At 34.6% G+C, this 26,123-nt stretch overlaps 2 protein-coding genes across 6 annotated transcripts in view; one reads left to right on the forward strand and one right to left on the reverse strand.

The window, feature by feature from the left end:
• LOC117418177 (WD repeat- and FYVE domain-containing protein 4-like) overlaps positions 1 to 26,123 on the reverse strand; it is a 60,262-nt gene that overhangs the window by 9,232 nt on the left and 24,907 nt on the right. For all 3 annotated transcript variants that reach the window (XM_058985089.1, XM_058985090.1, XM_058985088.1), the window contains 23 exons: positions 25,780 to 25,899; positions 25,045 to 25,206; positions 23,929 to 24,105; positions 23,597 to 23,723; positions 23,180 to 23,337; positions 22,801 to 23,039; positions 21,230 to 21,351; positions 20,847 to 21,038; positions 20,398 to 20,537; positions 15,107 to 15,184; positions 14,795 to 15,001; positions 14,551 to 14,638; positions 13,383 to 13,549; positions 10,754 to 10,902; positions 10,142 to 10,262; positions 9,836 to 9,921; positions 9,682 to 9,744; positions 4,292 to 4,334; positions 4,078 to 4,197; positions 3,140 to 3,257; positions 2,163 to 2,272; positions 342 to 495; positions 107 to 198 (listed from right to left, as the gene is read on the reverse strand). In XM_058985089.1, coding sequence (XP_058841072.1) covers positions 107 to 198; positions 342 to 495; positions 2,163 to 2,272; positions 3,140 to 3,257; positions 4,078 to 4,197; positions 4,292 to 4,334; positions 9,682 to 9,744; positions 9,836 to 9,921; positions 10,142 to 10,262; positions 10,754 to 10,902; positions 13,383 to 13,549; positions 14,551 to 14,638; positions 14,795 to 15,001; positions 15,107 to 15,184; positions 20,398 to 20,537; positions 20,847 to 21,038; positions 21,230 to 21,351; positions 22,801 to 23,039; positions 23,180 to 23,337; positions 23,597 to 23,723; positions 23,929 to 24,105; positions 25,045 to 25,206; positions 25,780 to 25,899 — 3,033 coding nt within the window. The remainder of the gene's footprint in view (positions 1 to 106; positions 199 to 341; positions 496 to 2,162; positions 2,273 to 3,139; positions 3,258 to 4,077; positions 4,198 to 4,291; positions 4,335 to 9,681; positions 9,745 to 9,835; positions 9,922 to 10,141; positions 10,263 to 10,753; positions 10,903 to 13,382; positions 13,550 to 14,550; positions 14,639 to 14,794; positions 15,002 to 15,106; positions 15,185 to 20,397; positions 20,538 to 20,846; positions 21,039 to 21,229; positions 21,352 to 22,800; positions 23,040 to 23,179; positions 23,338 to 23,596; positions 23,724 to 23,928; positions 24,106 to 25,044; positions 25,207 to 25,779; positions 25,900 to 26,123) is intronic.
• Positions 6,013 to 8,994, forward strand: LOC117418178 (leucine-rich repeat-containing protein 18-like). Of its 3 annotated transcripts, none has more exons than XM_034030857.3 (3): positions 6,013 to 6,335; positions 6,412 to 6,475; positions 7,560 to 8,994. In XM_034030857.3, exon 3 carries the CDS (start codon positions 7,564 to 7,566, stop codon positions 8,329 to 8,331), a length of 768 nt encoding a protein of 255 aa, XP_033886748.2. In that variant the 5' UTR covers positions 6,013 to 6,335; positions 6,412 to 6,475; positions 7,560 to 7,563; the 3' UTR covers positions 8,332 to 8,994. The 3 variants fall into 3 exon arrangements, with proteins under 3 accessions (XP_033886748.2, XP_058841074.1, XP_033886747.2); XM_058985091.1 differs by having other exon boundaries at positions 6,415 to 6,475; XM_034030856.3 differs by lacking the exon at positions 6,412 to 6,475.

Raw genomic sequence — 26,123 nt, forward strand, 5'->3', positions numbered from 1 at the left:
AAATTAAACAAACTTATATAAAGTATTTAGGGAAATCTCTGTACATCAAATAAACTCTAGTTTTACCAACGCAGATGCTAAAAAATATTATTTTTCAGGTACTGACCTCCCGTTGCAATCTGATAAATTCACATGGATCACCTTTTGCCCATTTTGGTAGTACCACATCACCCAGTGTAGTTCCATCTTGCATGCAACCTAAAATAAAATTTGAAAATAAATCTTTGGATATAACTCAGGGACAATGACCAGCAAGCCACACATTAATTGTACTGGTAATTCAGAGCTCCATGTTTCTGATATTAACAAGATTAATTTGTAAAACAAGACAGGCAACTCACCAAATTCAAACTTATTGGAATTGATAAGAAAGTCTGGCAGGTAAAAGAATTCAGGGATGAGCTCTCTCACATCACTCATGTTGTCTTTGGAGGCAGAGTCCCATTCTTTCTTCACACTGTGAAACATCCTATCTGCAACATCAAAACTTCCACCCTGCAATATTAACAAAACTGGAAATTACAGATCCAAATCCCAGATTAGTACAAAGATGCATGAAACCAGTGCTTATATAAACCCATGTGTTCCCCAGCAGCCCTTCACCTACAGTAATGGTCGTGCGAAAATGTTTTTACTCATCCTTTTGTGTCTCAGCTTCATAAGTTTTAGTGCTCTTTTCACAACAGTAGAGCTGCATTTTGATTCAATCCAGATAAATTAAAACTAACGTTAAAATGTAAATGTAAATCAAAGAGGTACAGTATTTGTATTTAGGATTTTGTGTCAGGCCAAGATCTATTTTACCAAATGTTCTAGCTTTCCATGGATGGATAAATAATATGTGATAAACTAATATCTCATCACTGAATGTCAGCTTATGCAAAGCAGGCAACCTTTTTAATAAGTAACTGCTATAGTGTCGTTTTTTATATATATTGTATATGAAAAACCACATGTTAAGTCATAACTCGCGTAAGTGAACAATGGACCATATAAAAAGAAAAATATAAATAAATTAGGAGAAAAAAAAGGTTTCCCTTGCCACATATTAAATATATTATTTGCTTAATCACAGATTGATTTTTTTTGCCTGGGGGTGATTGAAGCTTTTCATTTTTTGCAGGTTTTATGAGTCCTGATTTCAATCTCCTGAGAAACACTAAACTTTGCAGTAAAAAGTTTACCTATATTAAATAAAAATAATATATACATAGTAAATGCTGTTAGTGCTACAAATCAAGTTAAAGATATTACAGCAAAGAGGAATGTGATTTTTCTGCAGCCTAATGCATTGTGGTGCACCTAATATCTTTATTGTTTTATGCAGACTATTAAATATGCATGACATTTTATTTTAATCAATTGGATCGCAGTGTTCAAATCTAATACTTTTAAAAGAGGAAACCTGATTTTTCTATGCTTTTGATGCTAATAAATTTATTTGCATATATATTGAAATCATTTTTTTCACAAAGAATAAAAGAAAAGGTTTACAAAGAATTTGCAAAAAGCTGGTCTAAGTTCATGAGAGGGAGCTGTAAGAGTCACGCTTTTTAAACATTTTAGTTTATTTTACAACTATATTTTATCAATCACTGAAATCCAATATCCAGTTTTGCAATCATTTCAAATTATCTGTTTAAAGCATATACATATTTTATTCACAAATTTTCTAGAAAAATCTTAAATGTGATCAAAAGTGAAAAACATTTTTGGGAATACACTCCATAAACCATAAAATGAAGACCTACAGTTTGATCTACATTTACTAGCTATTATTATCATCATTAGCAGCTTTCATTTGTATAAAATGGACTGTGTTGTTTTTCAAGACTGGAGTATAAGGTGGAAAACATTTTGAAAAAATGTGGGCCTGCGCCTTTAAGACCAGTCAGGGATTTTAGAATGAGACCTTTTTCTGTTTTAGTCGCAGTTATATGAACAATTACACTTGTTGTCCCTACCCTGTGATGAAGTGAATGGTATGGCATGGTGTTGATCAAGCCAAAATGACCAGGGTCGTATGACTTTCTATCACGCACTTCATAAAAAAAATGAATTAAGTGTGTGACAAAAGGGTACATTTTGGGAAGACAACACAGCATTCTTGCTAAAAGTCATTGTAAACACAGCCAGTGTTGGAAACTTCACAAGTGAATTACCTGCAGAGACAAGAAAGTCGTTGTAAAAGGCTCCATTCGGACCAAGAAGGAAGCTACAATAATAGCAGAGGAGTAATGGGTGCAATAGTGGCACTGTGCAGAAAGGTCACCTAGAATACAGAAAGTTAATACAAGAGTTCATTGGTAATGAATAAGGCCATTGCAACTGCGCACAGAAAAACAAAGTCTCCAGCTGCAAAATCATATTGCTTTTTCATATTGTTTGTGCGGCTGTGATACTGTAATTATATTTTCAGTTTTATATTCATTTTCATACCTTCAGAATTGACCCCCCCCCCCCCCCATCCAGGAAATATTGAGTATTTTTTCCACTAGTATTTCTCTCACCAGAGGGGTCTTTGTGTTAAATATGTTTGACAAGTTGTAAACCTTATTAGTACAATACATCATTATTACAACAAAGTGGATTTTAATATGCATACTTCACAGCATAGTTAGGGGAGGAAGAGCTTGCAGTCAGTGGATTATATTGTGATTTGCGGCAATTAAAAACAAAAAAGGGGGGCTTCAACTGCAGGAAATGCTTCTACACAGATGTCTATAAAATAATAAAAAAATATGCTTTTTTTTTTTTAAATTATTTTTCTGTTCTTTACCTTTTAGACTTTTATTAAAGAAATAAAAATGACTCCATTCAATAAATTGATGCAGTATTTACCCTACCTCGGATACAAAACATTATCACATACATTCAAAATAATCATTGTAGCTATTCTTCTTGTTAGAATATAAAGTACAATATGCAAAATCCTGGTGATTGCCACATTTTTTTTTTTTTGTTAGGAAAACTATCCATCTGTAATTGCTGTTTGCTGTGGAAGTCCATGCACAGTTGCTAAGCACAATGATCAATCGGTTTCACAGCAACAATAAAAGACTACAAAATGATATAGTCTAGAGTGCAGCGTTTTGATTGACCAGTGATGTGTACTGTATGGACATGTTCAAATGCTCACCATCATTGTTTTCCACTTCATTATATCGTTGAACAAATTTGGCTCGTCTTTCTTCAGTTTGTGCTCCCATGGGCTTCGACAAATCTCGGTAAGTTGTAGGGCAAGAAAGATCCAATGTCTACAAAAGACGTGAAAATCTCAGTTAAATGTAATCTGTTGCTACTGATTTCAGTGACAAAGGGAATGCCATTTATTGAAAACTCACACCAAAAAACCAAACTAGATATAGAAAGGATTCAGACTTGGGTGGTATGTGGGACTGGGCTAGGCTTACAATTACTGTCATTTCATAGGAATTAGGGTTGGTATATATACAATTTTATGAATTAAGCGTGTACATAAGAAATCAATGATTTATTATATATTTTGTAATTATGGATCTAGATTATTTTAGATCATATTATATCATGGTACATCACATTCCTGGTACCTATTGTAAAGTGTTACATGGATAAGGCACATTATGGAAACCCTGAAGCATGTTGTGGGATAAATGTAGGAAAAACAGAAAATAAATTGCCTGGCTACAATCAGCAACCAATTTCCTAATTGAATTTCCCATTGGTAATACATGTGCATATTATTATACCAAGCAATGTAATATATGCACTGAGAAAACTTTATGAAAAAAGCGAGAGGACATCAAATGTTATTATTTTTCATTAGATTCTGCCATATCTCATCACAAAACAAATATACAAAACAGGAGAGCAGTTTCAACATGATGCTTTAAATAGGGAATTTATTTGAGGCTCTCTATATAAAAGTCATGGATCAATATATCATTTAATCTCCAGTCTTCTGAAATATTTCTTGGAGTGGCTGGCTTACAATTACTGCAGTCACATTTAAACAAAATAAAATACAAATGGAGGCTCCTTTTGGAAGTAGCTGGCGTAAATCATATTATGAAGTCAAACACGTTTTTCATCGCTCACCTCTGAATCATAATCAGCAATAATCCAGGGGAAGACAGGATACTGCATGAGGTCATTGTATGTCCGGCCAGCCAAGGTGTTTAGGTACATGAGGTATTCAAAATTACTCATCTTCCCTTTCTGCCACCATAAGAGAGAAAAATAAACAATCAGAGGATAAACCAGTCCTTTGAAAACAGTGCTGCTGTTTGATTTACAAATGCTACTAACTTACCTGCCATTTATGTAGCGCTGTCTTTTCTCCTCCTCCATTCTTTCTGAAAGGAAAATCAAAACGTAAAAAAAAAACCTTCCAAACCCATCAGAACAAATATTTTTGATATCTTCCATTTAGTCAGGTCAGTACTACTGTAGTTGGGTACAGTAGTAGTGTCAAATGTAGGGAACACAGGCCAAATATAATCCTATGGTTACCTAAATTAAAGAAATTGCAAGTGTATACAGTAGACAGGGTTAAATAAAATTAATTCAAAATAAAATAAAAATCTTGAAAGAAATGAAAAAAGAACGAATAACTGCCAATCAGTTGGGTGTCAGTAAGTACTAGTGGACACCAGCTATCATTAAGTTTTTTGGGTTTTTTTTTCTTTGTTTTTGTAATATACAATTCATATTTCTTCTACTATGTGACTACAATTTTTGGTCCACACCATTTGGTAAAGCTTTGGTAACAGTGGCAGATCCTAATAAAGCTTCCCTAAAAATTTGCAAACCTGCAATGTTGCAGACTTTTTTCATCACATTTTATTGTATTTAGTGGTATACTGTAAGTAGGTATTTTGATGACTCCTGAAGAGCAAAAGGAGTGTGTAGCAAACATATCTTACAAAGATAGCATACAAATTCCGTTTGAAAGGTTAAAAAACACCAAACTCCAGGGGAAGTGAATTTAACTAATTTATATGCATGTAAGATAACCCTCAATCTAAGCTAAAGAACTCCTTCCAACAAGACACACACAGTAATGGGTCCCTGTGCCCACACTGAGTATTCTTAAAGATAATGTTCCTGGCCATACAGTTACACCTTCCAGAGTGAAATCTAAAACCAGAACTATAATTTCCTTCATCTGCACAAGTTTCAGCATGTTGAGTTTGTTGTCCCTCAATTAACGATCAGTCCTTAGCTTAGTGTTTATACAGCAGTGTCAAAAGATAAGTGTTTTCCTTCCTAACAACCACACTAGTGAGTAAATAACAACACATACAGTAAGGTAACATTTTTGAAAGACCAGCTATAGACTTCCCTTGCCTTTCCTTGTTTGTTTGTGTGTTATTTGTCTATGGGTGTGGTGCTCCCACACCAAACATTAATTCTATTTTGCATCTCAAAATACATTCTTTTTGCAGTATTTGTGAGTTAATGGGGCCTACTCAATTGATCCAAATATTGATGTTCATTACATCACTAAATATGACCCTCCCTGCTTTTGACCTATGTTTAAAGACAGCAATACATTAGAGAGCCCCAACCACTGAGGGGTGTTAGATTTTCATAATCTTGATATATAATTGATCTCAGTGGCTGTGTTTAAATTATGGGTCAATTCTGGGTTCAAGTTAGAAAAGAAAATAAAATCTGCAAAATCCATTTATTTATCAAAATAAGTTTTGATTGTATTTTTTGTCTTGCTTTTCAGTAGATTCTTGTTTGTGGGAATGTTTATAGCAAAACCCAGTAAAATGGCCCAGTAAGTGGTATTTCGTTCATAGCTGAAACAATAGGCAATCATTTGTCATTGTACAGGGGAACACACAATGGAAATTAAAACCTCTTTTGGGATATCTGGTTTATGGGTTTACAATATTGTTTAAAAAACACACATAAAAGTAAAACTGCTGCTCCAAACTTTTTATTTACAAGTATGCCACTGACATACAAATTATCTCCAGGGACCACAGATTTCAGTTTCTTAGCAACCAAGTTAAACAAGGAAGAGAGCAAAACTAAAGCTGGCTTTGCTTTTGTTGTTGACAATCTGCCTGGGAGGTCGATGCTATAGTTACTATTTTAATGCTTCATTTTAATTACTGATAAATATATGAAAATAAGAGCCTGCAGTAAATCATCCCGTGTTACTGTAGCCTCCTAGTTTTTATTTACAAAGCCTGTAGAAAGCCTTCTTTATAATTCGCAGAGTCAGAGATGGAAGAATCCGGCACAGCCAGGCCCGGGGAGCACATTCCATACTTTTAACTTGGAGACCGAGAGGTTTCCTCTCATTAATTCAGCTATAGAGTTCACTGAAACAAATTCTGGTAAGAAACTGAAACTATTATTGTTACTTTCCTTGTGTTTTTGTTTTAATAAGAAAAGTGTATTTTTTTTATCCAGCAGTTTAAACGTTCACAAATTTGCACGAAACAAGTAAACCTCTCAAGTTATACAATTGATCCAGGTAAGACTAAACTATAAAACAATGTTTTTGGAATTAAAACCACTGCTTAATGACATTATATCCATAATGAAATATATACTTTTTTTGGTGGCAATTTCAACTATGTTCAGTTATCTGCCAATTAACAAATTATTCAGATAGCTAATGTGAAGACTTTATGATAGTTTTGTAACATTTAAATATTAAATGTTTTAACTTGTATTATTTCTTAACTATACAATCAGTTAAACTACACTACTCCACACTGCTGCCCAAGGACATTATGCTTGCATGGACATTTACTTTTATACGTTTTTTCCAATATTACTGTGGTAGTCAATAAGTTGATACGTTAAGTGTAGGGTGTTTCTTATTGTAAAAGATACGTTGTTTATATATATATATATATATATATATATATATTATTTTTTTGTTTATCTTAAAACAAAATGGGTATTGAACAATTCCATGCGGGTGGATTTATAAATTGTTTTGTATTCCAGATAATAGAGATTAGCTAAACTACATTAGCTTTTGTGGGCTCCCTTTCATACTCCTGTATATGATTAATGAGTAGCCAAAGGGCCTGAAGGGGTTCTCATGAAGCCATTTTAATGGGGAGGTGTGTAGTACAGAAACCCATATCACTTCCCAACCAATCATTTATCACAGCCCTGATTTGACTACATGCTTTGAAGTCTATAGCGTGAAAGGAGCTAGAGATTAAATCAGCTGTAACCCATGTTACTTTCTGCTCACTTTCAAAATACATTAATTACTTTACTACCTATTGTACTGTTTATTAAAGTTAATTAGGGAAATAGGTATTTTAGCACAACCTTACAAGCTTATCGGGTGAATGACTGTAGGCTCTTTTCTTTTTTATTCTCAAAAGTATAGGCTTTCCTTCTGACTGCCTACAGACATGCATCTCTCTCTCCCTCTCTCGATAGATAGATATACATACATACATACATACATACATACATACATACATACATACAGCAGAATTCATAATGACAAAGTAATATAAAGCCTCTGATAAAATACAAATTATTAACCTACAGCTTATGGTGGGTCTTTAAGCAACTTTTATTATTTACAGGAAAATGGGCAAAGGAAAGAAAAAAGCAGGACCTACAGGGAAAAAGATTACCCTTAAATTAGCCAAAAACTCATTAAGAATGACAGCTGATGGCAAGCGTCGACTAGACCTTAGTAACATGGGCATTGCAACCTTCCCCAAATGTATTCTAAAACTGGCAGATGTAGATGAGCTTGATCTCAGCAGAAATATGTTACAGAAGATTCCAGACTACATTGAAGATTTTAAGAATCTACGTTGGCTGGATTTCCACAGCAACCGGATAGAAACCCTTCCTGAGACCATTGGGCAACTCGAAAACCTCTTTTACCTTAACCTCTGCAACAACAAACTTACAGCAGCTTCTCTTCCACTGCAGTTAGGCCAGCTGAAGAAACTGCGCCATCTCAACCTTGGAATGAATGGTTTTGAATGCGTCCCATCAACTCTTGCTGCTCTGAAGGAGCTGCAGGAACTAGGCCTGTTTGACAACCACCTGACTGGCCTGCCTGAAAACATTGCTAATCTTCCCAAGCTCATGAAGGTAAATGTGAAACGGAACCCGTTCCTTCAGACTGGAGATGAAGAGGACAGAGACACCATCCAGCGTTTAGAGTGTCTGTATCTAGTCAATGAAGATAGCATGTGTAAGCCCTGCCTCAAGAAGTGCAAAGAAGAAAGAGATAAGTTAAACAAACTGAAGGGCTTTGCTCCTTCTGCAAGGAAGCTGGCTTTCCAAGGTCTCCTTACCCCGAATTCCACAGCACAGGAAACCCAAGAAGAGTGGAGGTGAACAAATCCAACCCAGCTCCTCTCAATACTAGGCTAACAATATGCATTCATTAAACACAGACATATTGAGGCATATTTCCCCACTGTTGACAATTTGCTATTAACCTGGGTAAATGACAAGGGCTATTGCCCCAAGTGGAAACCCAGGCTCACTATTACCCAGTAATACTGTACAAACAGTAAAATTATATGAAACAGTGCTCAGACCTCACTGGGTCTTCTGACAGCAGTGCATACATTGCCTTTAATTTTAGAACTGGAAATCACAGGACAATTAAACATATATGAGAAGATGAGAAATGGGAATGTTTGTGTGAAGATGGGGCAAAGAATTCTAAAAACTAAAATCACGTGATTTAAAGAAATGAAACTGAACATTTAAAAATGATAATTATTGCAATGTACTTGTTTTAAAAAAAGATTATATTCAAAGTTTCTGTTTTTCTTTTTTGTAACACACCGTTTTGAAGCAAGGTAAAGACAAAGGAGGTTTTATTAAAAGAAATATACATTTTAACAGTATATAACTACTATGAATATATTCAGACAATTTGCCCTTCCTGTTGCTTCAAAAGACAGCCCTAAGTTTATTGTTGCTGTGCCAATTTGTTTTTAATACAATTTATAAAAGAAAAAGGATAATTAAAAGCCAACTTATTGAAAATGCATATGAATCATATTTTATTTTCATAAATACACTTACCAAATGGTGTAATTCTACTAATTAGTCCCATCCTTATCAATATCAGATAATTCAACACTATACAACTGAACATTAAATTCAACTCAAAATGCAAGTTTCAGATTCTAATATTTTACACATTTCAAAAGACTCCAAATAGTCTGCACTGCACTTGTTTGATATAATTGCATTACCAGCACCAGCAGTGCTTTTGAAAAGCAAAGTCTGCATCAGTTTAAAAATAATAATAAACTGCAGGTTTAATTATTAATAAAGGAACACATTTGGAGTTGGACATTGAGATACTAGATGCTAACTATACCTTGCAACCAATTACCAAACAGTTCTGTTGCTATTATAAAGTACTTGTAATGGTGCATGCCTTCTTTTTAATTGGTTGCAAAGCTCTTGTTTTACTAGACATGTATCATTATTACAACTACCTGGTAATTATTTTGATAAGACGTCACATCAGAAAAAAATACCATTCAATTTATAGAGCTCCAAATGATTAACTGCCCAAGCCAATTATATTTTTCTATTAAATTCTCAGGGGACATACACGATTCTTTACCAGTACAGTACACTGCAAGCTGATCATGTATTGACATATTCATTCTCTCTTTTATGTCAAGGAATAACCTAGGCTGATACAACAGTGGCTCTTACCGCATATTAATAATGGCTTCCGTGACCCCTTTCCCTTTTAATGATGGTACAGCAGAGCAAAACCTAAAAGTAAAAGGAGAGAATCAATCTCACTATTCAAGACATGGACAACAGAAATGGACAACAGACACTATTTAGTGCTCTCTGACTTCACCTTTTAAAAGCTTTGATTTGATCTTTGTTCTGAAAAACAAGAAACTTGGATTCTCCACATCTCAGAAATATTTCAAGTGCAGTGTCCTACAATGTTAAAAAAAGAAAGAAAACAATACATAAACATTCAACTTAGATTTTCTATTAAGTAACAAGATAATAGCTAGGTGTTAATTTACAGTACATTTCACGAGCATGCAGAAGATCATCAGAACAGCAATGCAAAATGAATGATGGGAAATTAGTAAGAAATGTTTCAACTAATTCTCCACCACAAATACAACTTCCTATTGATACTCGGCCTTACCTGAAGGAGGAAACGCATGTAATGCGCTTCTTGAATTTCCTCATAAGGATACCTGGAGCAAGTAGGATTCTCTCCAGGTTTCTCCTTGCTAAACATGTTGCAAATGAAGGAATCTGTAATTCTGAAACAGGAAGGGGCCTTTATTTTTAAAACACTCTACTTCAATCTGCATGTGTTTTCAGACCAATAGGAAACCCCACTTATTATTCCCCCCTCCCCCCCCAGAAATAAAAAGGTTAGAAGCTCTGAAACAGTGGTGATGCTAGCCCCTAGGAGGCACTAAGCAACAATTGCCCCCTTTAAATGTATAAATCTATTGAAAATAATATAAACTGTGTTTTATTTTCCTACAAACTAGAGACATATTGTTGGGGTGTTGAAGCAAATAAACAAACATACACGTTAAAACATGAATAAATAAATAAATAAATAAATAAATAAATAAATAAAAAAAATATTCCACAATAACATGCTCATTGACAGAGTGATTGTGTGCAGCAGTCAACTGCTCATGAAAACAATGCTTGAAGCATTGCTTCATAGCAATGCTTCAAACATTGCTAAGAAGCAGTAACATACTTTTTGCCCCGAGTAATAAAACTGTAATATTACCTGGAAGGTTGATGTTTTGTACAATAAACTTCTCTTGATTCAGACATTGTAAAGTTTTCACAGATGTAGAAATGAGCTTTTCCAAATAGCAGTACGCCTTCTGATATGACATGTCCTTTAACAATTACCACAGATAACTTCATTCTGACCTAAACAGAAGAAATATATGTATATGTATGTTGTTCACAGTTTAAAAAGTAAATGCAATACTATTAAAAAATAATAAAAGGAATATAAACATGTTGGCTGCACATCTGAAGAAAATAATTTTACATACATTTACTTTATATTTAAAAGGTACCCCATACAAAGTTCAGATTTTTAATATAGAAATGCAGATAGTAAAACATCTGTTTAAATGTGTTACTGTTCTGCTTATCCAAAATCCTGTACAATATAATTGATGGTACTTTAATTATTTAATTTAGTGCAGCCCTTCCCTCAGGGAAACGACTCTGGATAACCCCAAGGTCACAGTGGCAGCAGCACAGCAGACCCCTGATACACAGGATAGTTTACACTGACACAATTCTCACTACAGGTTCTTACCCTCCTCATTCTTATGGGACAATATTATTGATCACCAAAAAAAAAAAAAAAGCCTTTTGACAATTCACCTAGCTACGTTTCAACTACTATCATAATAAACACCTCTGTTTAACAACCAGGTAACTAACCCACATTTTTTACTGGACTATAAGTAGTCCTTTCACAATGTATTTTAAGGCATTTTCCAAAATAAACATTTGGTTACTTTGTTCTGCATACAATGTGAACAATAATAAACTCGTTAAGAAAAAATGAACTGACTGGGTGAATTAGACAGGAGGCAAAGGGGTATGTACACACACACAACAAGAATGCCCCATGCATGGCTAATTTTATTGTTCCAATTCATTTCAAAAGAAGAAACCTACACCTGTGCCTTCATCTATCATCAACCTAGCTTAAACCCCACAGGACTGAAATACCCAAACCATATGGGGTACCAGCATACAGGCAGCCGTTTGCAATGAATACAAATCAAATAAACCTTCCCTTTCAGTAAACACTTACAGGCCACAGTAAAAAAGACCTTGGTGTTTATTACAAGAATTAATCAATGACATGCACACAATAGAGAAGTGATAATTGAATAGTGGTTTTGGACGCACTGATCCCCAAGAGATCCTTTGTTGTATATCCTGGTTTTTAAACATATGCAAAAAAACATTTGCTTTTTAAACTTGGGCACCCATTCACATGCATTATTTATATGTCGGTCTGGTCAACCAAACATTTGATATAGACTGATGGGTTACCATGGTTTTGCTCTGGTCTCTCTATCAATGTTAATTCAAGGAATACTTCAATTAATCACAATTCACTAGAATCACAATCTGGAACAAAATCTATGTGTTTGACTGCCTCATTTCACACAGCAGCTTGTTTAGTGGATCTCTTAAAATGGTTGAGAAATATACTGTATATATACAGTAATATACTATGTGGAATTTAACAACAGTATTTTGGTTCTAAGATTAATATGCTTGACACGGTAATCAGACATTCTGCAACAACATATTCATATTTGCAGGTTGTCATATTTATATGTATTTCTTTTCAGAAATATCAAGTATTGTACAAAACAGCTTGAACTGCGATCCTACATTAATAAGCATGAAGGGAATTATTTATATGACAGACAACACAGCAGGACCGAAAAACTCTACATGAATACAAGACAGCTGACATCACCCCCCACTGTTATTAATAATACAGTGCTTATGCCACATTTGCACAATCATACAAGTGGTACAACAGGTTGCAGATTGTAAAGATGTTACACAGTTTTAAAAATACCCCTTCATAATACTGCAAGATAAAATCTGTCATTGCTAAAATGCTATATAATTATATATTTGTATTAAGTATAAAAGATTACCAGGCATCAGGCCAAAAGTTCTGGAAAAGTATAAACATTTACATTGACAGTAGACCTTATGCTTGCCTGGAAAAAATGATAATCAGACAACTCATGTCTCCAGACAAGGCTGGTTTAGAGGGACTACTGATTATGAAAACCTTTTTGATAGAAAAATATTTTTGATTTGTGAGTGAAGGTGGAGCCACTGGAGGTCCATTGCCCAGGGCCCACAAAAACCTGGAGCTGGCCCTGATAATAACCTGTGCCATTTTAACTAATTAAGAAGTTACTGAGTTGAAGACAGGAACGAAAAGCTAAACCCACTGGTAGTTTTTACTTGATTTTGATGTCCTGGTTGATATATTTGCAAAAATGAAGCCTAGACGATATCCGCTGCTTCACTAGGTTTATTCATGCAATGCCAGAGTTTTTTTCTTTTTAGTTTTTAGTTTTATTATTATGGAGAGGGGGACCCTAAATGTATTCTTTGCCCCCCCCCCCCCCCGCTTGTGAAGCAACACCCTTGATTATGTTGAATATTGCTGTTCATCAAATCAGTCTTTTACTTTTGCAAAAAACAACAACATTTACTGCAGGTATGTGTTAGGTGTGTGACTGTTGACAGCCAAAGCACAGTGTAAATGCTTTGATTTGGCAGTTGAATGAAAGGAACTCATAGTCATGGTGATATGAAGTATCTTCCACACAGACAGCACTGCTTACCTCTTCCGCCTCTGACATCTCCTGAAGAATGACTTGTGTTTCCATACATTGCTCAGAGAAGTCTTCAGAATGAAAGGTTTCATTCAAGGAAGGGAAAAAGGTTAGCTGGTTGCAGTCAAGTCCGTTTTCATCCACTTCTTTCCCCAGCACATCCACATCATTTGCTTCTAGAATGTAAACAGTTAGTAATGGAAAGTTTCATGGAGAACATCAATCCACCAATGTGTCAGTCTGTTTCTGCTCAATTGTAAACTGGGTTAGCTGCACTTGCATGAAAGGGACATTGGCTATGATGTAAAGTCTTTGTAAGGTTTCCTAGACTGGATTAAATATACATTTTGGCAGTGTCAAGTACAGTGTGGCAGGGCAAAAGCCCTACATGTAAATAGTGTATATGTGCGTGTGTGGTATATACAGTGTATATATATATATATATATATATATATATATATACAGTATATATATATATATAGGGTTGAGAATGTGGCTGGAGCCTTAATTGAATGATTGATGGTTAATTAGGCTCCAGCCACATGGGATATAAGGGAGGAGAAATCCTTTGTTAGGGGTTGGTGTGGAGGGGAGTGTAACCTGTGTTGAACTGTACTGTACTGTGCTGTGCTATATTGTGGCTATGCTGTGTATTGGTCAGCGGAGGCGAATGCCCAGCCTGACAAGTGTTTGTACAGTAGTGTTTTGTTTAAACCTTTTATTTTGGCCACTGTGCCTGTTTGTTTGTTCTTGCTTGTATATGTTTGTTGATTAAAAGTACGCACCCAGCGCTAAAACTGCAGTTTCGAAACCTCTGAGTCTCATTCGTGCCACTATCCTGTTACATATAGCTATGGAGGAGTCATAAAAATGTAATTCAATTCAGCCCTCTGTCTTTTTATGACATGAAATTGACGATTATTAGCTTTGTAGTCTTCGATTCACGTGAGTGTGCTGCACAAACATGCACTGTACCTGTAAGCCTCCCTCTGTGGGATTGAAGAGGAATGTACACACACACACTGTAAATAACAGCTTCTTTGAGTCTTCAAAAGCATATTGAAAACTGAATAGGTTCACTGTGTTATTAGTATTAGCAACAATACATTATAAGCAAAACATATCTGAATAATCTGTTAGGGTATTAAGAAAAAAAGAAAAAAAATATATTATTTACCTGCATTTAATCCACTGCCCTCGATCATCCCTTGGCTCTCTTCAATAGGATTAAACTTGAAATACAATCCTTTGCTGGTTGCTTGGTACTAAAAAAAAAGCGGCATGTCAGAAGCGAAATCACTGTTACCTGTAGGCATGTGCAATTCAAGTACATTATTAATGTCATTAAATTGAGATTTGCCATTTAGCAGAATATAAACAAAAATCATTTCAGTTCACATTCCTAAACCACAGAAAGTTACCTCTCTTCCCGCCTCCTCCTTTTTGTCACTTGGGTTGTTTCGTCTCATTTTCTTCCTCATGCGAGCAGGCCCCTCTGCGGGATCCTGACTCCACCCCAACGGGGAAACAACTCCTTTTTCTGGACCAAATAATCCCCTTTCCCGAAGAAGTTGTTCCTCTATCTCCACCCACTGTTTGGAAGTCTTGTTATTTTCACACTGAAGCATCTATGGATAGGAAGCCAAACACTGAGAACAATTGATACAGGTATATCCCCATGTGATTAAGTTAAAGTTTGAGACCAGTTATTTTATAGACTGATGTGACATTACCTGAATGTGATTTTTATAAACTGCTGCAAACACTTCCTGGCCACTCTTTCTATGCGCATCCATACATGTCAGAAATGCCTAAAAGAATTTAAATTATATATTACAACTCACAAAAGAAAACTATTAAAAAGTAAGAAATGATCTGTTAACAACCATATGCACAGATAGGGTACAGTAGATACTGAAAACACAGTTCACATTTTTTTTTTAAATTGTAACAATAACAAAAAATCGTTTTCATAACGTAATACAAAAAATGACTTTCTCCACAACATAATAATTCAAGCTTCTAAGCCCCAGTATGCTGCAGTCAGTGCCCTGAAGAATTCTCCTTGTTAATTAAAGAGACACTCAACAATTAAGGTTGGTCCTACTGTTACTCACAATATATTTTCTGTTTCATTTTGGGTATCAGTAATGTGTTAATTTTAATATATATATATATTGTTTGTTTTTTTTGTCAGTTAGTACAGTAATTGTATGATGTTTCATTGCTGCCAATGTAAACACGCACATGTCATCTGGGATACACATAAGAAGATTATCCACATAAGAGTTTTTTCTTGTTTTCAGCATTAAAGAGAAATTAAAAATAAAACAGAATGGTTTACAGTAGTTTGTATTTAATAAGAAAAAGATCATGAATACCTCTAGATTTTGTGTAGCACTTATACAGTATTTGCTGTTGTTTAATGGTAGCTACCGTACAATTTAAACACAATTGCAGCTATAGTACATTTTTACTGCCTGGTCCTGTTTGTTTTAAAACTCTATCAATGGTTTGGTTTATATGCAATTATATTATTACATCTCTCTCCAATATCACATGAATATAACATAGCATGGACATACCACGCACATCTCTCACACTATAGGAAATGCATGGTCAAACATTTCAGTAATGAAGATCTCGTTTGCAGCATAGCCTTTCTAAAAAGGTATTACCAAAATACAGTGGCAGAAAAGTGAGACTTACTTTTACTTTTGCATGTAAACCAAGCGAATGTTACAGATAGGAAGAAACAATTAAAAAAAAGACAATTTTCTTCACAAAATGGCCCATTTCTCATAAAGAAAGTGCAAATTCCTTTTTGATTATTCTAAGAATTATTTTATTGTTTACATAATAACCAGATATCCATTTTTTTGCATTACATTAAAATTGCAGTTACTGGGCAAATCACTGTGGATCCAAATCCAATTGTTTTCAGTGTGCTATAATTAAGTTAAACTATAATATCTACACAGTGCTAGATGGCTTTTGGCTGCTCGCCAGGGCTGATGCCCTGCTGATATATTAAACTGATTGGCATTACCCGGCAGGATTCTCCTGAACTACACTGGAAATTGAGTTATATTTTGTTTGCTTAAAGGATCATTAAGCCAATAATCACAGTGGTGTCCTCACAAAACTAGTCTGCAATCCACATGAAACTTCTATAAAGAATGACCTAGAAAGCAGATTTTGTCTACTTCAGGGAAAGCCACTTAACAATGTGCCTCCTATTTACATTTGTGTAGACAGTTGCTACTGTGAAGTGCACTATTAAAAACATGCTTGCTTTTTTTTGTACTAATTTTGAAATACAAAGAAAAGTATGAGGTGGTCATTTTCTTCAGTGCTCTCTGGAGTCAAAACATATGGAATATACAGTAGCAGGTAGCACTTTAGAGATTGATAATCCCTATTAATAAATACAAAGATGATTTTGTTTGTTTTTGAAAATAGCAGTAATTACGTGCCCAGCCTTTCTGTACTGTTGTGGTGAAAAGAATGAACAGTAATTGGCCCTTATTAGACCTGCACAGACACAAAGTGAGAAATAGCCAGAGAGGAACAGAGATAATACCTCATAGCCATGAATCAAAGGCTGGGGGAAGAGAATGGTGGAAGTATAGTTTATGAGCAAAAGGAAGCTTTAATTGGAGCGTCTGCACTCTACTGCCCAGAGCAGACCCCACTAATTGTGTTAATTAGCAGAAGCTGCGTCTTCTCCGTTAGCCTCCATGGTGGCAACCTTTTGGCTCGTCATTACCAGCATTTTGTTCACTGTTTATAGTGTGTGTGAATAAAATTGCACAGCCATCACTGACACTTCTACACCTCCTGACCACGATTCCCATGCAAAATTGATAAAACACACACTGGGTAATTTTAAATTTAAAAGTTTACCATTTGAAGAAGAAAAAACTAATCCTAAACCACAGGACTGTTATTCATAAAACTCTCTTCATTCTCAAACAAAACTCTACCATAGAAGAATATTTATACACACTTATTAAATAAAGTGAGATTTAACATTTTAAATAGCAAAATGTCTTGAAAGTACCGTAAAACTTAAAATAATCGCCTGTCTCCAATACGCGCCGGGTCTGCTGTCAAATATTGTAAAGAAACACCGGGTCTCTATTAAACGCCGGGTCTCTGTCACTGCCATTGAAGCTGAGGAAGATGAGGAGGAGCTTGAGCATAATGAAGTGACAGCGATGAAAGTGACTCTCAGGATTAATAAATAATAATAATAGAAAATGTAATTTAAGGTAGGCCTACATGTAATGCATGTTTGTTTAATGCAGTTATTACATTATTAAAAGTTTTGATAATTTTAAGTGTGCTGAAATTAGGCCAGCTACAAACCTCTTGGTGTATTTTAATGCATTTTGTTGTATTAACAATGTACAAGTTTAAGATTAAACAATAAATTATTTTTGATAATGATACTTACTTATTGATACATTTTCGAAGTTTGTATTATTATTACTATTATTATTATTATTATTATTATTATTATTATTATTATTAATAATAATAATAATAATAATAATAATAATAATCATAATCATAATAATAATAATAACAACAACAACATTATTATTGATGTAAGCGTAGCCTACACGCCTGTGTTCTGATATCTACAAGGCTGTCTTTTAGTGGATTTAACTGTTATTATTATTATTATTATTAACAATGGTAGTACTTCTGCTTGTTCATTTTCCAATGTTTTGCACACTGTATCCTTGTTAACCAATGCATATACAAAGACCGTAATAATACTTTCGCTTTATACTTGAAGGTGTACAATACAATGTAATTTTGTTATAAAACAAAACTGTTACTTAGTTCCCACTGACACACAACCTTTTAACAAAGTTGCTACAAGGTTGTGTGTTAGCGGCTTCTCAATGAAGCATGAAGCATGTGAAGCTAGAGCGATCTAATATAAATCGCCTGTCTCCAATATGCACCGGGTCTGCGACAAATATTGTAAAGAAACGGCGGAGGTGTTTAATTGAAGTTTTACTATAATTATAAAGTCACTAGACCATAAGTAATAAATCAAAGTAATCCGCTATTGATTAAAAACAGAAAAACAAAAACCTCCCCTCACATTGCATTCTATAAAAGTGAAGTACTGTATTTACATATTGTAATCTGACCCTGCATTAAATTCACATGGAACCATAAATTATTAACTTTAATATTGCATTTGACCTTTACCTACAAAACATGCCAATACTGTATAAACCGTACTCAGTCATTGTACTGCTATAAAAGCAGCATTCCAGGAGTAACTTTATACCTGGTACACTGTGCCTCAAACCACTTGTGTTAGCTACCAAGCAACCCTGCTCATTACTAAAAACATTCATCTATGATATTTACCATTAATAAAGTCCTATATTAAATAAAAATAAATTGTCACTATAAGCATTTTGAATGAAATATTCAATAACATCATCCCTGCAATTAACATCATGCTAATTTACATTTTAATTACTTCCCAAGAAATCAGTACCTTTGTTGACAATACAACATAATGTCAACTTCATTGTGTGCTGTTGGTGAATGCTTAATGAACTTAATTTGATAATTAGTGATGTTAATTATCTTCCTAATATTATGCAAATGATACATTCAGTATCAGAATAAAAAACGCTTCAAGGTTTACACTAGAACTACAAGGACACTTTCTGTGGGTGGTAAGGCATCTGCTGTCTCATCTCACCCTGTACTGGCATAGGAGAAGTGCATTATCCTCATGTTATGAGTGTTCATTATTAATATTATTATTATTCAAAGGGGTGTTTTTCTTAATATTGTGAAGACCACCAAGATCGTACTATGAATGTACTGAACAGTAGGGCAAATAAATAATAAGTCTGACACCTCCCTCCAACCCGCTGTAGTGATGAACTGGTCAGTCTTTATATATGATGAAACTTGCAGCATAAGAATGAAAATGGTCAAAACCACAACCCCTTTGTAATACTAGCATTTGAGAACATCAATAATCTATAATAAGATCCTTTAAATCAAGTAAAGTAGAGAATAAGGACATTTGGCATAAATGTGCCATAATCCGTAAGTCTTTGAGATTTCTTTTTAAATGTTCTGTCCGAGCACAACTCCAACAGGATGCAAATTCCACTTGTGTCTCAAAAGACGGACAATTTATCAAAGGCTTTGATAGGCTGTCACTGCACGATATGATAAGGAATAACACAAAATGAATAATGTTTTCAACAGATTGGGACTTTATAATTACAGCCTCCTTTTGTCACCACACAGAGACAGCAGTTGCAGAAACCCCAATTTCATGCACTCGTGCCTGAATAATATCTCTGTGCTTCCTTTTCCAGATGGCAACGTTTCCACTGGAGGAACTAATGATGTGGGCACATTTAGTGGGAAAAAAAACCCAAAACAACAATAACAGAGTCTTTAACCTTCAACAGAAAAAAGCATGTTCTACAAAATGTTCCTTGGGATAAATTAACAAATATCAATTACTTTGCTCACTGAGGTGTGAATCAGCTGTAATAATCAAAATTAATTAAAAAAAAAAATGAAACAGACCCCAAGGCGAATTGCTCATACTCTGTGGTATGACGTCACAGTCTACATATGTACCTGTGAATGAGTTTTCACTCTGCTAATAACCCCTGCATCTGGGGGAAAATGAACTTGCATTACAAGCCTATCAAAAAAAACAAAAAACACAATCAGAGGCAACTGACAGACAGTGATTTTTTTAATACACACAATCTTGCAAGCTTCTTTTAAATCAGCATCGATGAAATGGCTACATTACTTGCTTGACTGAAAAAGTGTCATTCATAATAAATGTGCGCTTGAATTAGTCAGCCAGTTTAGTAAAACAAAACCAAAAAAAACACACAAAAAAAAACTTTGCTTGGTAGAACTGTGTGTAACTAGTTGCATTTGTTAATATTTCACATTATAAAACACAATTTAAAAATAAAAATAAAGAACAATAATCTGGCCTCACCTCAACAGTGCACTCTGTGTCCTTAACAAACCTCTTGTGTGCTGTCCGCATTGCTGTTGCAAGGGAGCTGCTTATGGGATAGGATTTCCCTTGCTGGCTATGCACTGCCATGACTTTAGCTAATTTCTTCTTTCGAGAAGCTGAGATAAAAAGTACATAAAAACACACTTTAAAAGTAAGTCCACACAACAAATGGATGCATTTCACGAAGGTACAACCAATGCATATGTTAGGAAGTGAAATGTGTATTTTACAGTTAACAGTAAAGTAAACATGTGCAAAATTAGATTCAAGTTTTATCTTCATAAATGTAGCACAACCTTTAGGTCTCTGAATCATGTGTGTCTCTCCACGAAGCAAGTTTGCAGATACATGAAAGTCTTTGGTAATTCAACTTTTCTTTTTTTTAATGCCACACAATACAGTATATAAATATAAATGACACAAACCTATAAACTGCTGCCAAGCTTTACTTGCTGTTTCTTCCCAAAGAGGGGTAATTTCAGAAATATTCATGCCACTGTCTGAATTCCCCTGCTTTACTAACAGATCAATCTTGTAGGTATCTTCTAGAGTGCGCCTTCTCTCGGACATTAATTTACTCCATGTAGTTTCCACTAACTTCAGAAGTTCTGATTGAACTAAAAACAAAATTGTGTAAGAGATTACATAGATAGAACAGATCTGTTGACGTGCAATATATAGAGGGTATGGTTTTAAAGAAAGTAAAACATTTAGTATGATTGTTAAAGCAAACCACTTATTTTTTTTTCTAAAATGAATCAGTTCATGTACGGATATCACTGAAACATTTTAAAAAAGGACAAATTACCATCTAATTCATTAGGTAGTTCAAGTTTCCGGTTTGTCTGAATATTCTTCTTTGGCAAAAAGTGATACCAAATTCCCTTGGGGTGCTTCTTGTGTCCTTTCAATCCAAAGCCATCAGGACAGCTGAAATGCATTTACAAACTTTTCATAAAACAGCAAACACTTATATTCATGTTACTGCATTATGAGTCCGGAATATGGAACCAGTCTTAAGCCCACTTGGAAGAGTCTAAAACTAACATAGTTGGGGTAACGTACCGTAAGTAATGCGTTACTGTAATAATATTCTTTTTGTCAATAACGAGGTAATATATTGCGTTCGACTATTTAGATTTATAAAAAAAATGTCAAACTGTTTTAAACGATGTATGCTATGAAGAACTCAAATCGCAAGTTAATGAAAAATACCACAGTATAATTGATGTATACAGTAGTATGTATCTACACAATACATGTGTATCTATTACATTAATATATATATATATATATATATATATATATATATATATATATATACACATTATGTCCGCTTTTTCCCACCCCCAACTATAAAGCTTGCTATTCTCTTATAAAAAGCCTTTATGTAACTCAAGTTTCTTTTCTTTTTTTTTTTTTAATTTTCACTCCTATGACTTGCGTAGTGTCACACGTATTGCAACGATTATAATTTACTATGTGCTACATCCAGTCAATTATTAAGAGTTGTTGTTAGACTACAAACATTTTAACAACCTGTTTGACACATTTAATAAATGAATTACCAGACATACAATTAAATAGTAAGCAAGTCAACAACTGTTTCGCAGGACAAGACAAGAAAGAAATACAATGAGTAATATAATGAGTAAAATAGCGTGCTACTTTTTTTTATTAAGTAATAAGTAAGGACATTATAATTAGCTTTTTTTCTGAAGAAATTAGTAACAAGATACTTTTTTTCAGTAACATGCCCAACACTGAAAACTAACCACATACACTCCGAGTGACACTTCTCTTCCATTGTTTTGTTGTCTGTGAAATCAATCACATGTGGTATTCTGAATAAGAAAGTGCATGAACCTAGCAACTCAGATGTTTACTACTTCATCTTTTAATCTAAAATTCCAATGCGTCCGCCCCGGAAATATTGGTCAAAAGTCTTCTGTGGCACTGACATGCCCTAGTCGGATTAGATTAAAATTGCCACATGATATCTGTTTGGGATAATCATCAGGTTCTGAAAAAGCGGAGGCACAGTAGTGTTGTGAAATTGCTATGTTCACACTAAAATTCAATTTCTCAGGATGTTGTCTGTAACACAGGAGAGGTGGTTTAATCCCGTCAGTTTTAGTCCTGACAAAATCAGGATTTAAGATTTTACTAATTTACTAATTTTACTGATTGGCAAGCTTTCCTTATAATAATTATTTGTTGTACAAAGTGAGAATTGTTACCAATTTTCTCAAGTAACTACTGATTTAAATAAATTTAAACACACTATGCTCCAACAAGACATGTTGCCGAGTAGTGTGCACAAATCTGTATGAATTAAACAAATGTATGTAAAAGATCAAGCTGTTTGCAACTGCTTACCTTCCAGCCTTAATTTGAACAAGACAGTGCATGAGACAGGTAATAAAGTTCACATTGGAGTTGTAGGTTGCAAAGATGATGTCCCACTGGTCCTGCAGGACTTTCAAAGACCTGGCAAGGGTCTGCTGTTCAGCCAAAGACTGTCGCGGTCTTGACAGAAAGTAGAGTATAGCTCTATTTAAACTGTTATAGAGGATGCTTACAATCTGCTCCCGCTGGGAATAGGCTTTCTCCAGTACCTGAGAAAAAAAGCATAGCCACAAACACAGAATAACATGTGCAAAAAGGAAAATAGTGAGGATGTTAATTAAATATCATATAACAAATTACACTGGTTTGTAGACAAACGGTACATTTATAATAGAGAGTAATCACTTACCACAACAATCTGGTCCGTAATGAAAAGAAGAATTTTCTCAGGCTCCACAACAAACATGCCAGCGTACAGCTTTTCAACAAGCTTCTTACTGAAGAAAGCTACATTTCCGACTAATATGGCAATCTTTCCGTCTTGAGTGCTGTTAGAGATTTTATAATCTATGAAAATAAAAGAAGCTAATGAACGGAGGACAGGAGTATGCCTATTATTGGAATATAATTAGCAACTTGTACTGTTATAATATGGTACTTAGAATGACGGCTGTTTGGTTATATTTATATTGGTTATATTTATATATGGTTCCATGGGTCAGAATAGGTCGTCTGTCATTAACTGGGCTCTTTTAAAAATGTGTTACATTTAAATTACTTCTGTTCCAGAGTTACCTGAAGAATGCAAAGAATCAAGTTACTGTACCATCTCTGGCCAAATGAGTAGCTTTTCCTTCTTCCCGACATGTCATCTGCACAATGTCCATCAAGAATTCAAGCAACTCCGTCTGGAAACTCTGCCTTTGATCATGTGTCGCCTTTTCTGGGGAAAACTAAATATATATATATATATATATATATATATATATATATATATATATATATATATATATATTTTTTTTTTTTTTTTTTTTTAATTAAAAAAGAAGTTTGTCTATTGTCAAAAAAATATCTCCAAGACATTTCAGTCAATTAACAACATTCAAAAATCTGAACAGGTACCATTTTCAAAAAATAAAGAGGTAGAAAAACACTAACCTCTAGAAGGAGTTCAAACGGGTGCAGATGTTTCTTGGCTGGGATGTTTATAAGACTGTCCATCAGCAGAATGCGCATGAAATCACACACCTGTTTCCTGGCTGGGTTGGTAAACGGTGGCGGTACTGTCTCCTGAATGCAAGTGCCTTCAGAAAGCACTGAACAGTCCTGTGGGGTCTATAGGACGGTATGCACATATTAATAACAATGTACCTACATGTACTCATTGTATCACAGCGCTGTTTAAATCTATTAAAGAATTAGCATCTTCAAATGTCATTTTAATTGCTTTTATGTTTTTCACTTATTTCTCTGGTATTTGCAATTCTAAATGGTTGTGGGTTCCGTTGCTCCAATATCGAGCCCCAGCTATATACTCCACAGAGAGAGTAGCTGGGACTGGCAGAGTTGAAAGGTCCCACTGTCATGTGATTTTAATGGAATGAGGAAGGCTGTTCAGTTCAGGCACTTAGGACTCCAGTTAGCTCAAAACCAGGCCATGGCAGATTTTGATAAAAAATTCAAACTTTAGAGTGAAGCAATATAATCCAGTACCACCCAGACGACCATCAAGTAAGGGGAATGTTAAAAATCCATTTAAATGGTATTTAAAGCTAAATGTCTAAAGTAAGCTCTTTAATAAAGCTTTACATTCAGTGAGCCCATTCAGCATTACAAAAAAATAAATAAAACAGACACATGCAATATATGTTTTGTATGTGTTTTTATCATCTGAAACAATTAATAAATAATAAGTGATACTGCAGTGTCTGTTTAAATACATAGAGGGAAAAAAAAACAATGGATGGCATGTATAGTTACCTCAGTGGGCCACGGATTAGATAATCAAAATAATTGTTTGTTGCATGTAGGAAAACATTTTAACCTTTCAATGATAGCATATGAAGAGATCTCATTCCCTTGGGAACACTATCCCTGACATGGTAGGGATGCACATTTGCCTGCCTCAGCACTTATGGTCATAATTTATTTTACTTTACTTTACTTTACAGCAAATTGAAACAAGCCATTTGTTATAACAGGCTTGCTATTAAATTGACAGAAAAATGTTCCAAGAATCACAAGAACAGAAGGAAGGCAGCACTGTATACTTACCACTTGAGAATCTGATGGGAAGATAGTGCCAGCCAAAGCATGGAGAAATTCTGGAGAAGACCAAAGAGGCTCTCTTGGGGAGATGTTGTGGACCAAGCAAAAAAACTGCATGACACTCCCGGGGTAGTTTATTTCCCAACGGTCCTCTGTACCTGTTGTGGGCTTAACAGACAAACACACCATAGGAAAAACATTATTACAGAGCATGTTTATTCATTTCACTTTTACAAGTACACACCATTTATTATATGGCGTAAAGGGAATGCATACAATATTGACGAACATGCCTACTGTATGTTAATGTACAGTATATGGGCAATCACACCCGGCAGTATGGACAATGTCATAGCAATCTGGAATAGTAACATGTTTTTGAAATGGTGTGTTGTTTATGTATCATCCTGTAGATTGTTTTTAATGAAGTAATGCCTATATATAAAACATGTATTGCTGTTACCAAGTACTTCTATTATTTAGCCTGCTAGTTAAATCATGTAATCTAGCCAGTAGGTGACACTAACAATGTTTACAGAAACAGTACTCATTTAGTTAATGACCATTACATGTTGTACACATTTATTAAAATGTTTCTTTTTCATTTGCCATTCTACCCCATACTGTTTGTTGCAATTAATTAGTTCTCTTGAACACAGACACCAATGTTTATTCAGTATCCTTCTCTATGATCTCAATTTCTGATGAAACAGACAGTTTTGTTTTTTCCTACTTCCTTACCTTGCTTAAAATGATCTTTACCAACTCCAAGAGAACAATGGCCACATCCTCACATAAGCATATCTTCTGCCTTTCACTTACATTTTCTATTACATACTGCAGCATTGAATCAAGGTCCAGCTGCAAAAAAAAAAAAAAGTTAACAGACACATTATGATGCTGCTTTACATTTTAAGTGTATCTGAGTCCTTGTCAAAAAGAAGAAAAACACCAACTGAAGTTAATTTATAAAACAACAGATTTTAATAATTTGAGGGTTCTTCGGTATCCTTACATTGTATATTTCACAATTCTGTAGCCTTACAAAGGGGTTTTTCTTTGTGCAAAAACAAATATGTCACTTT

This window comes from Acipenser ruthenus, chromosome 13 (assembly GCF_902713425.1).
Source record: "Acipenser ruthenus chromosome 13, fAciRut3.2 maternal haplotype, whole genome shotgun sequence".
Lineage (NCBI taxonomy): Eukaryota > Metazoa > Chordata > Actinopteri > Acipenseriformes > Acipenseridae > Acipenser > Acipenser ruthenus.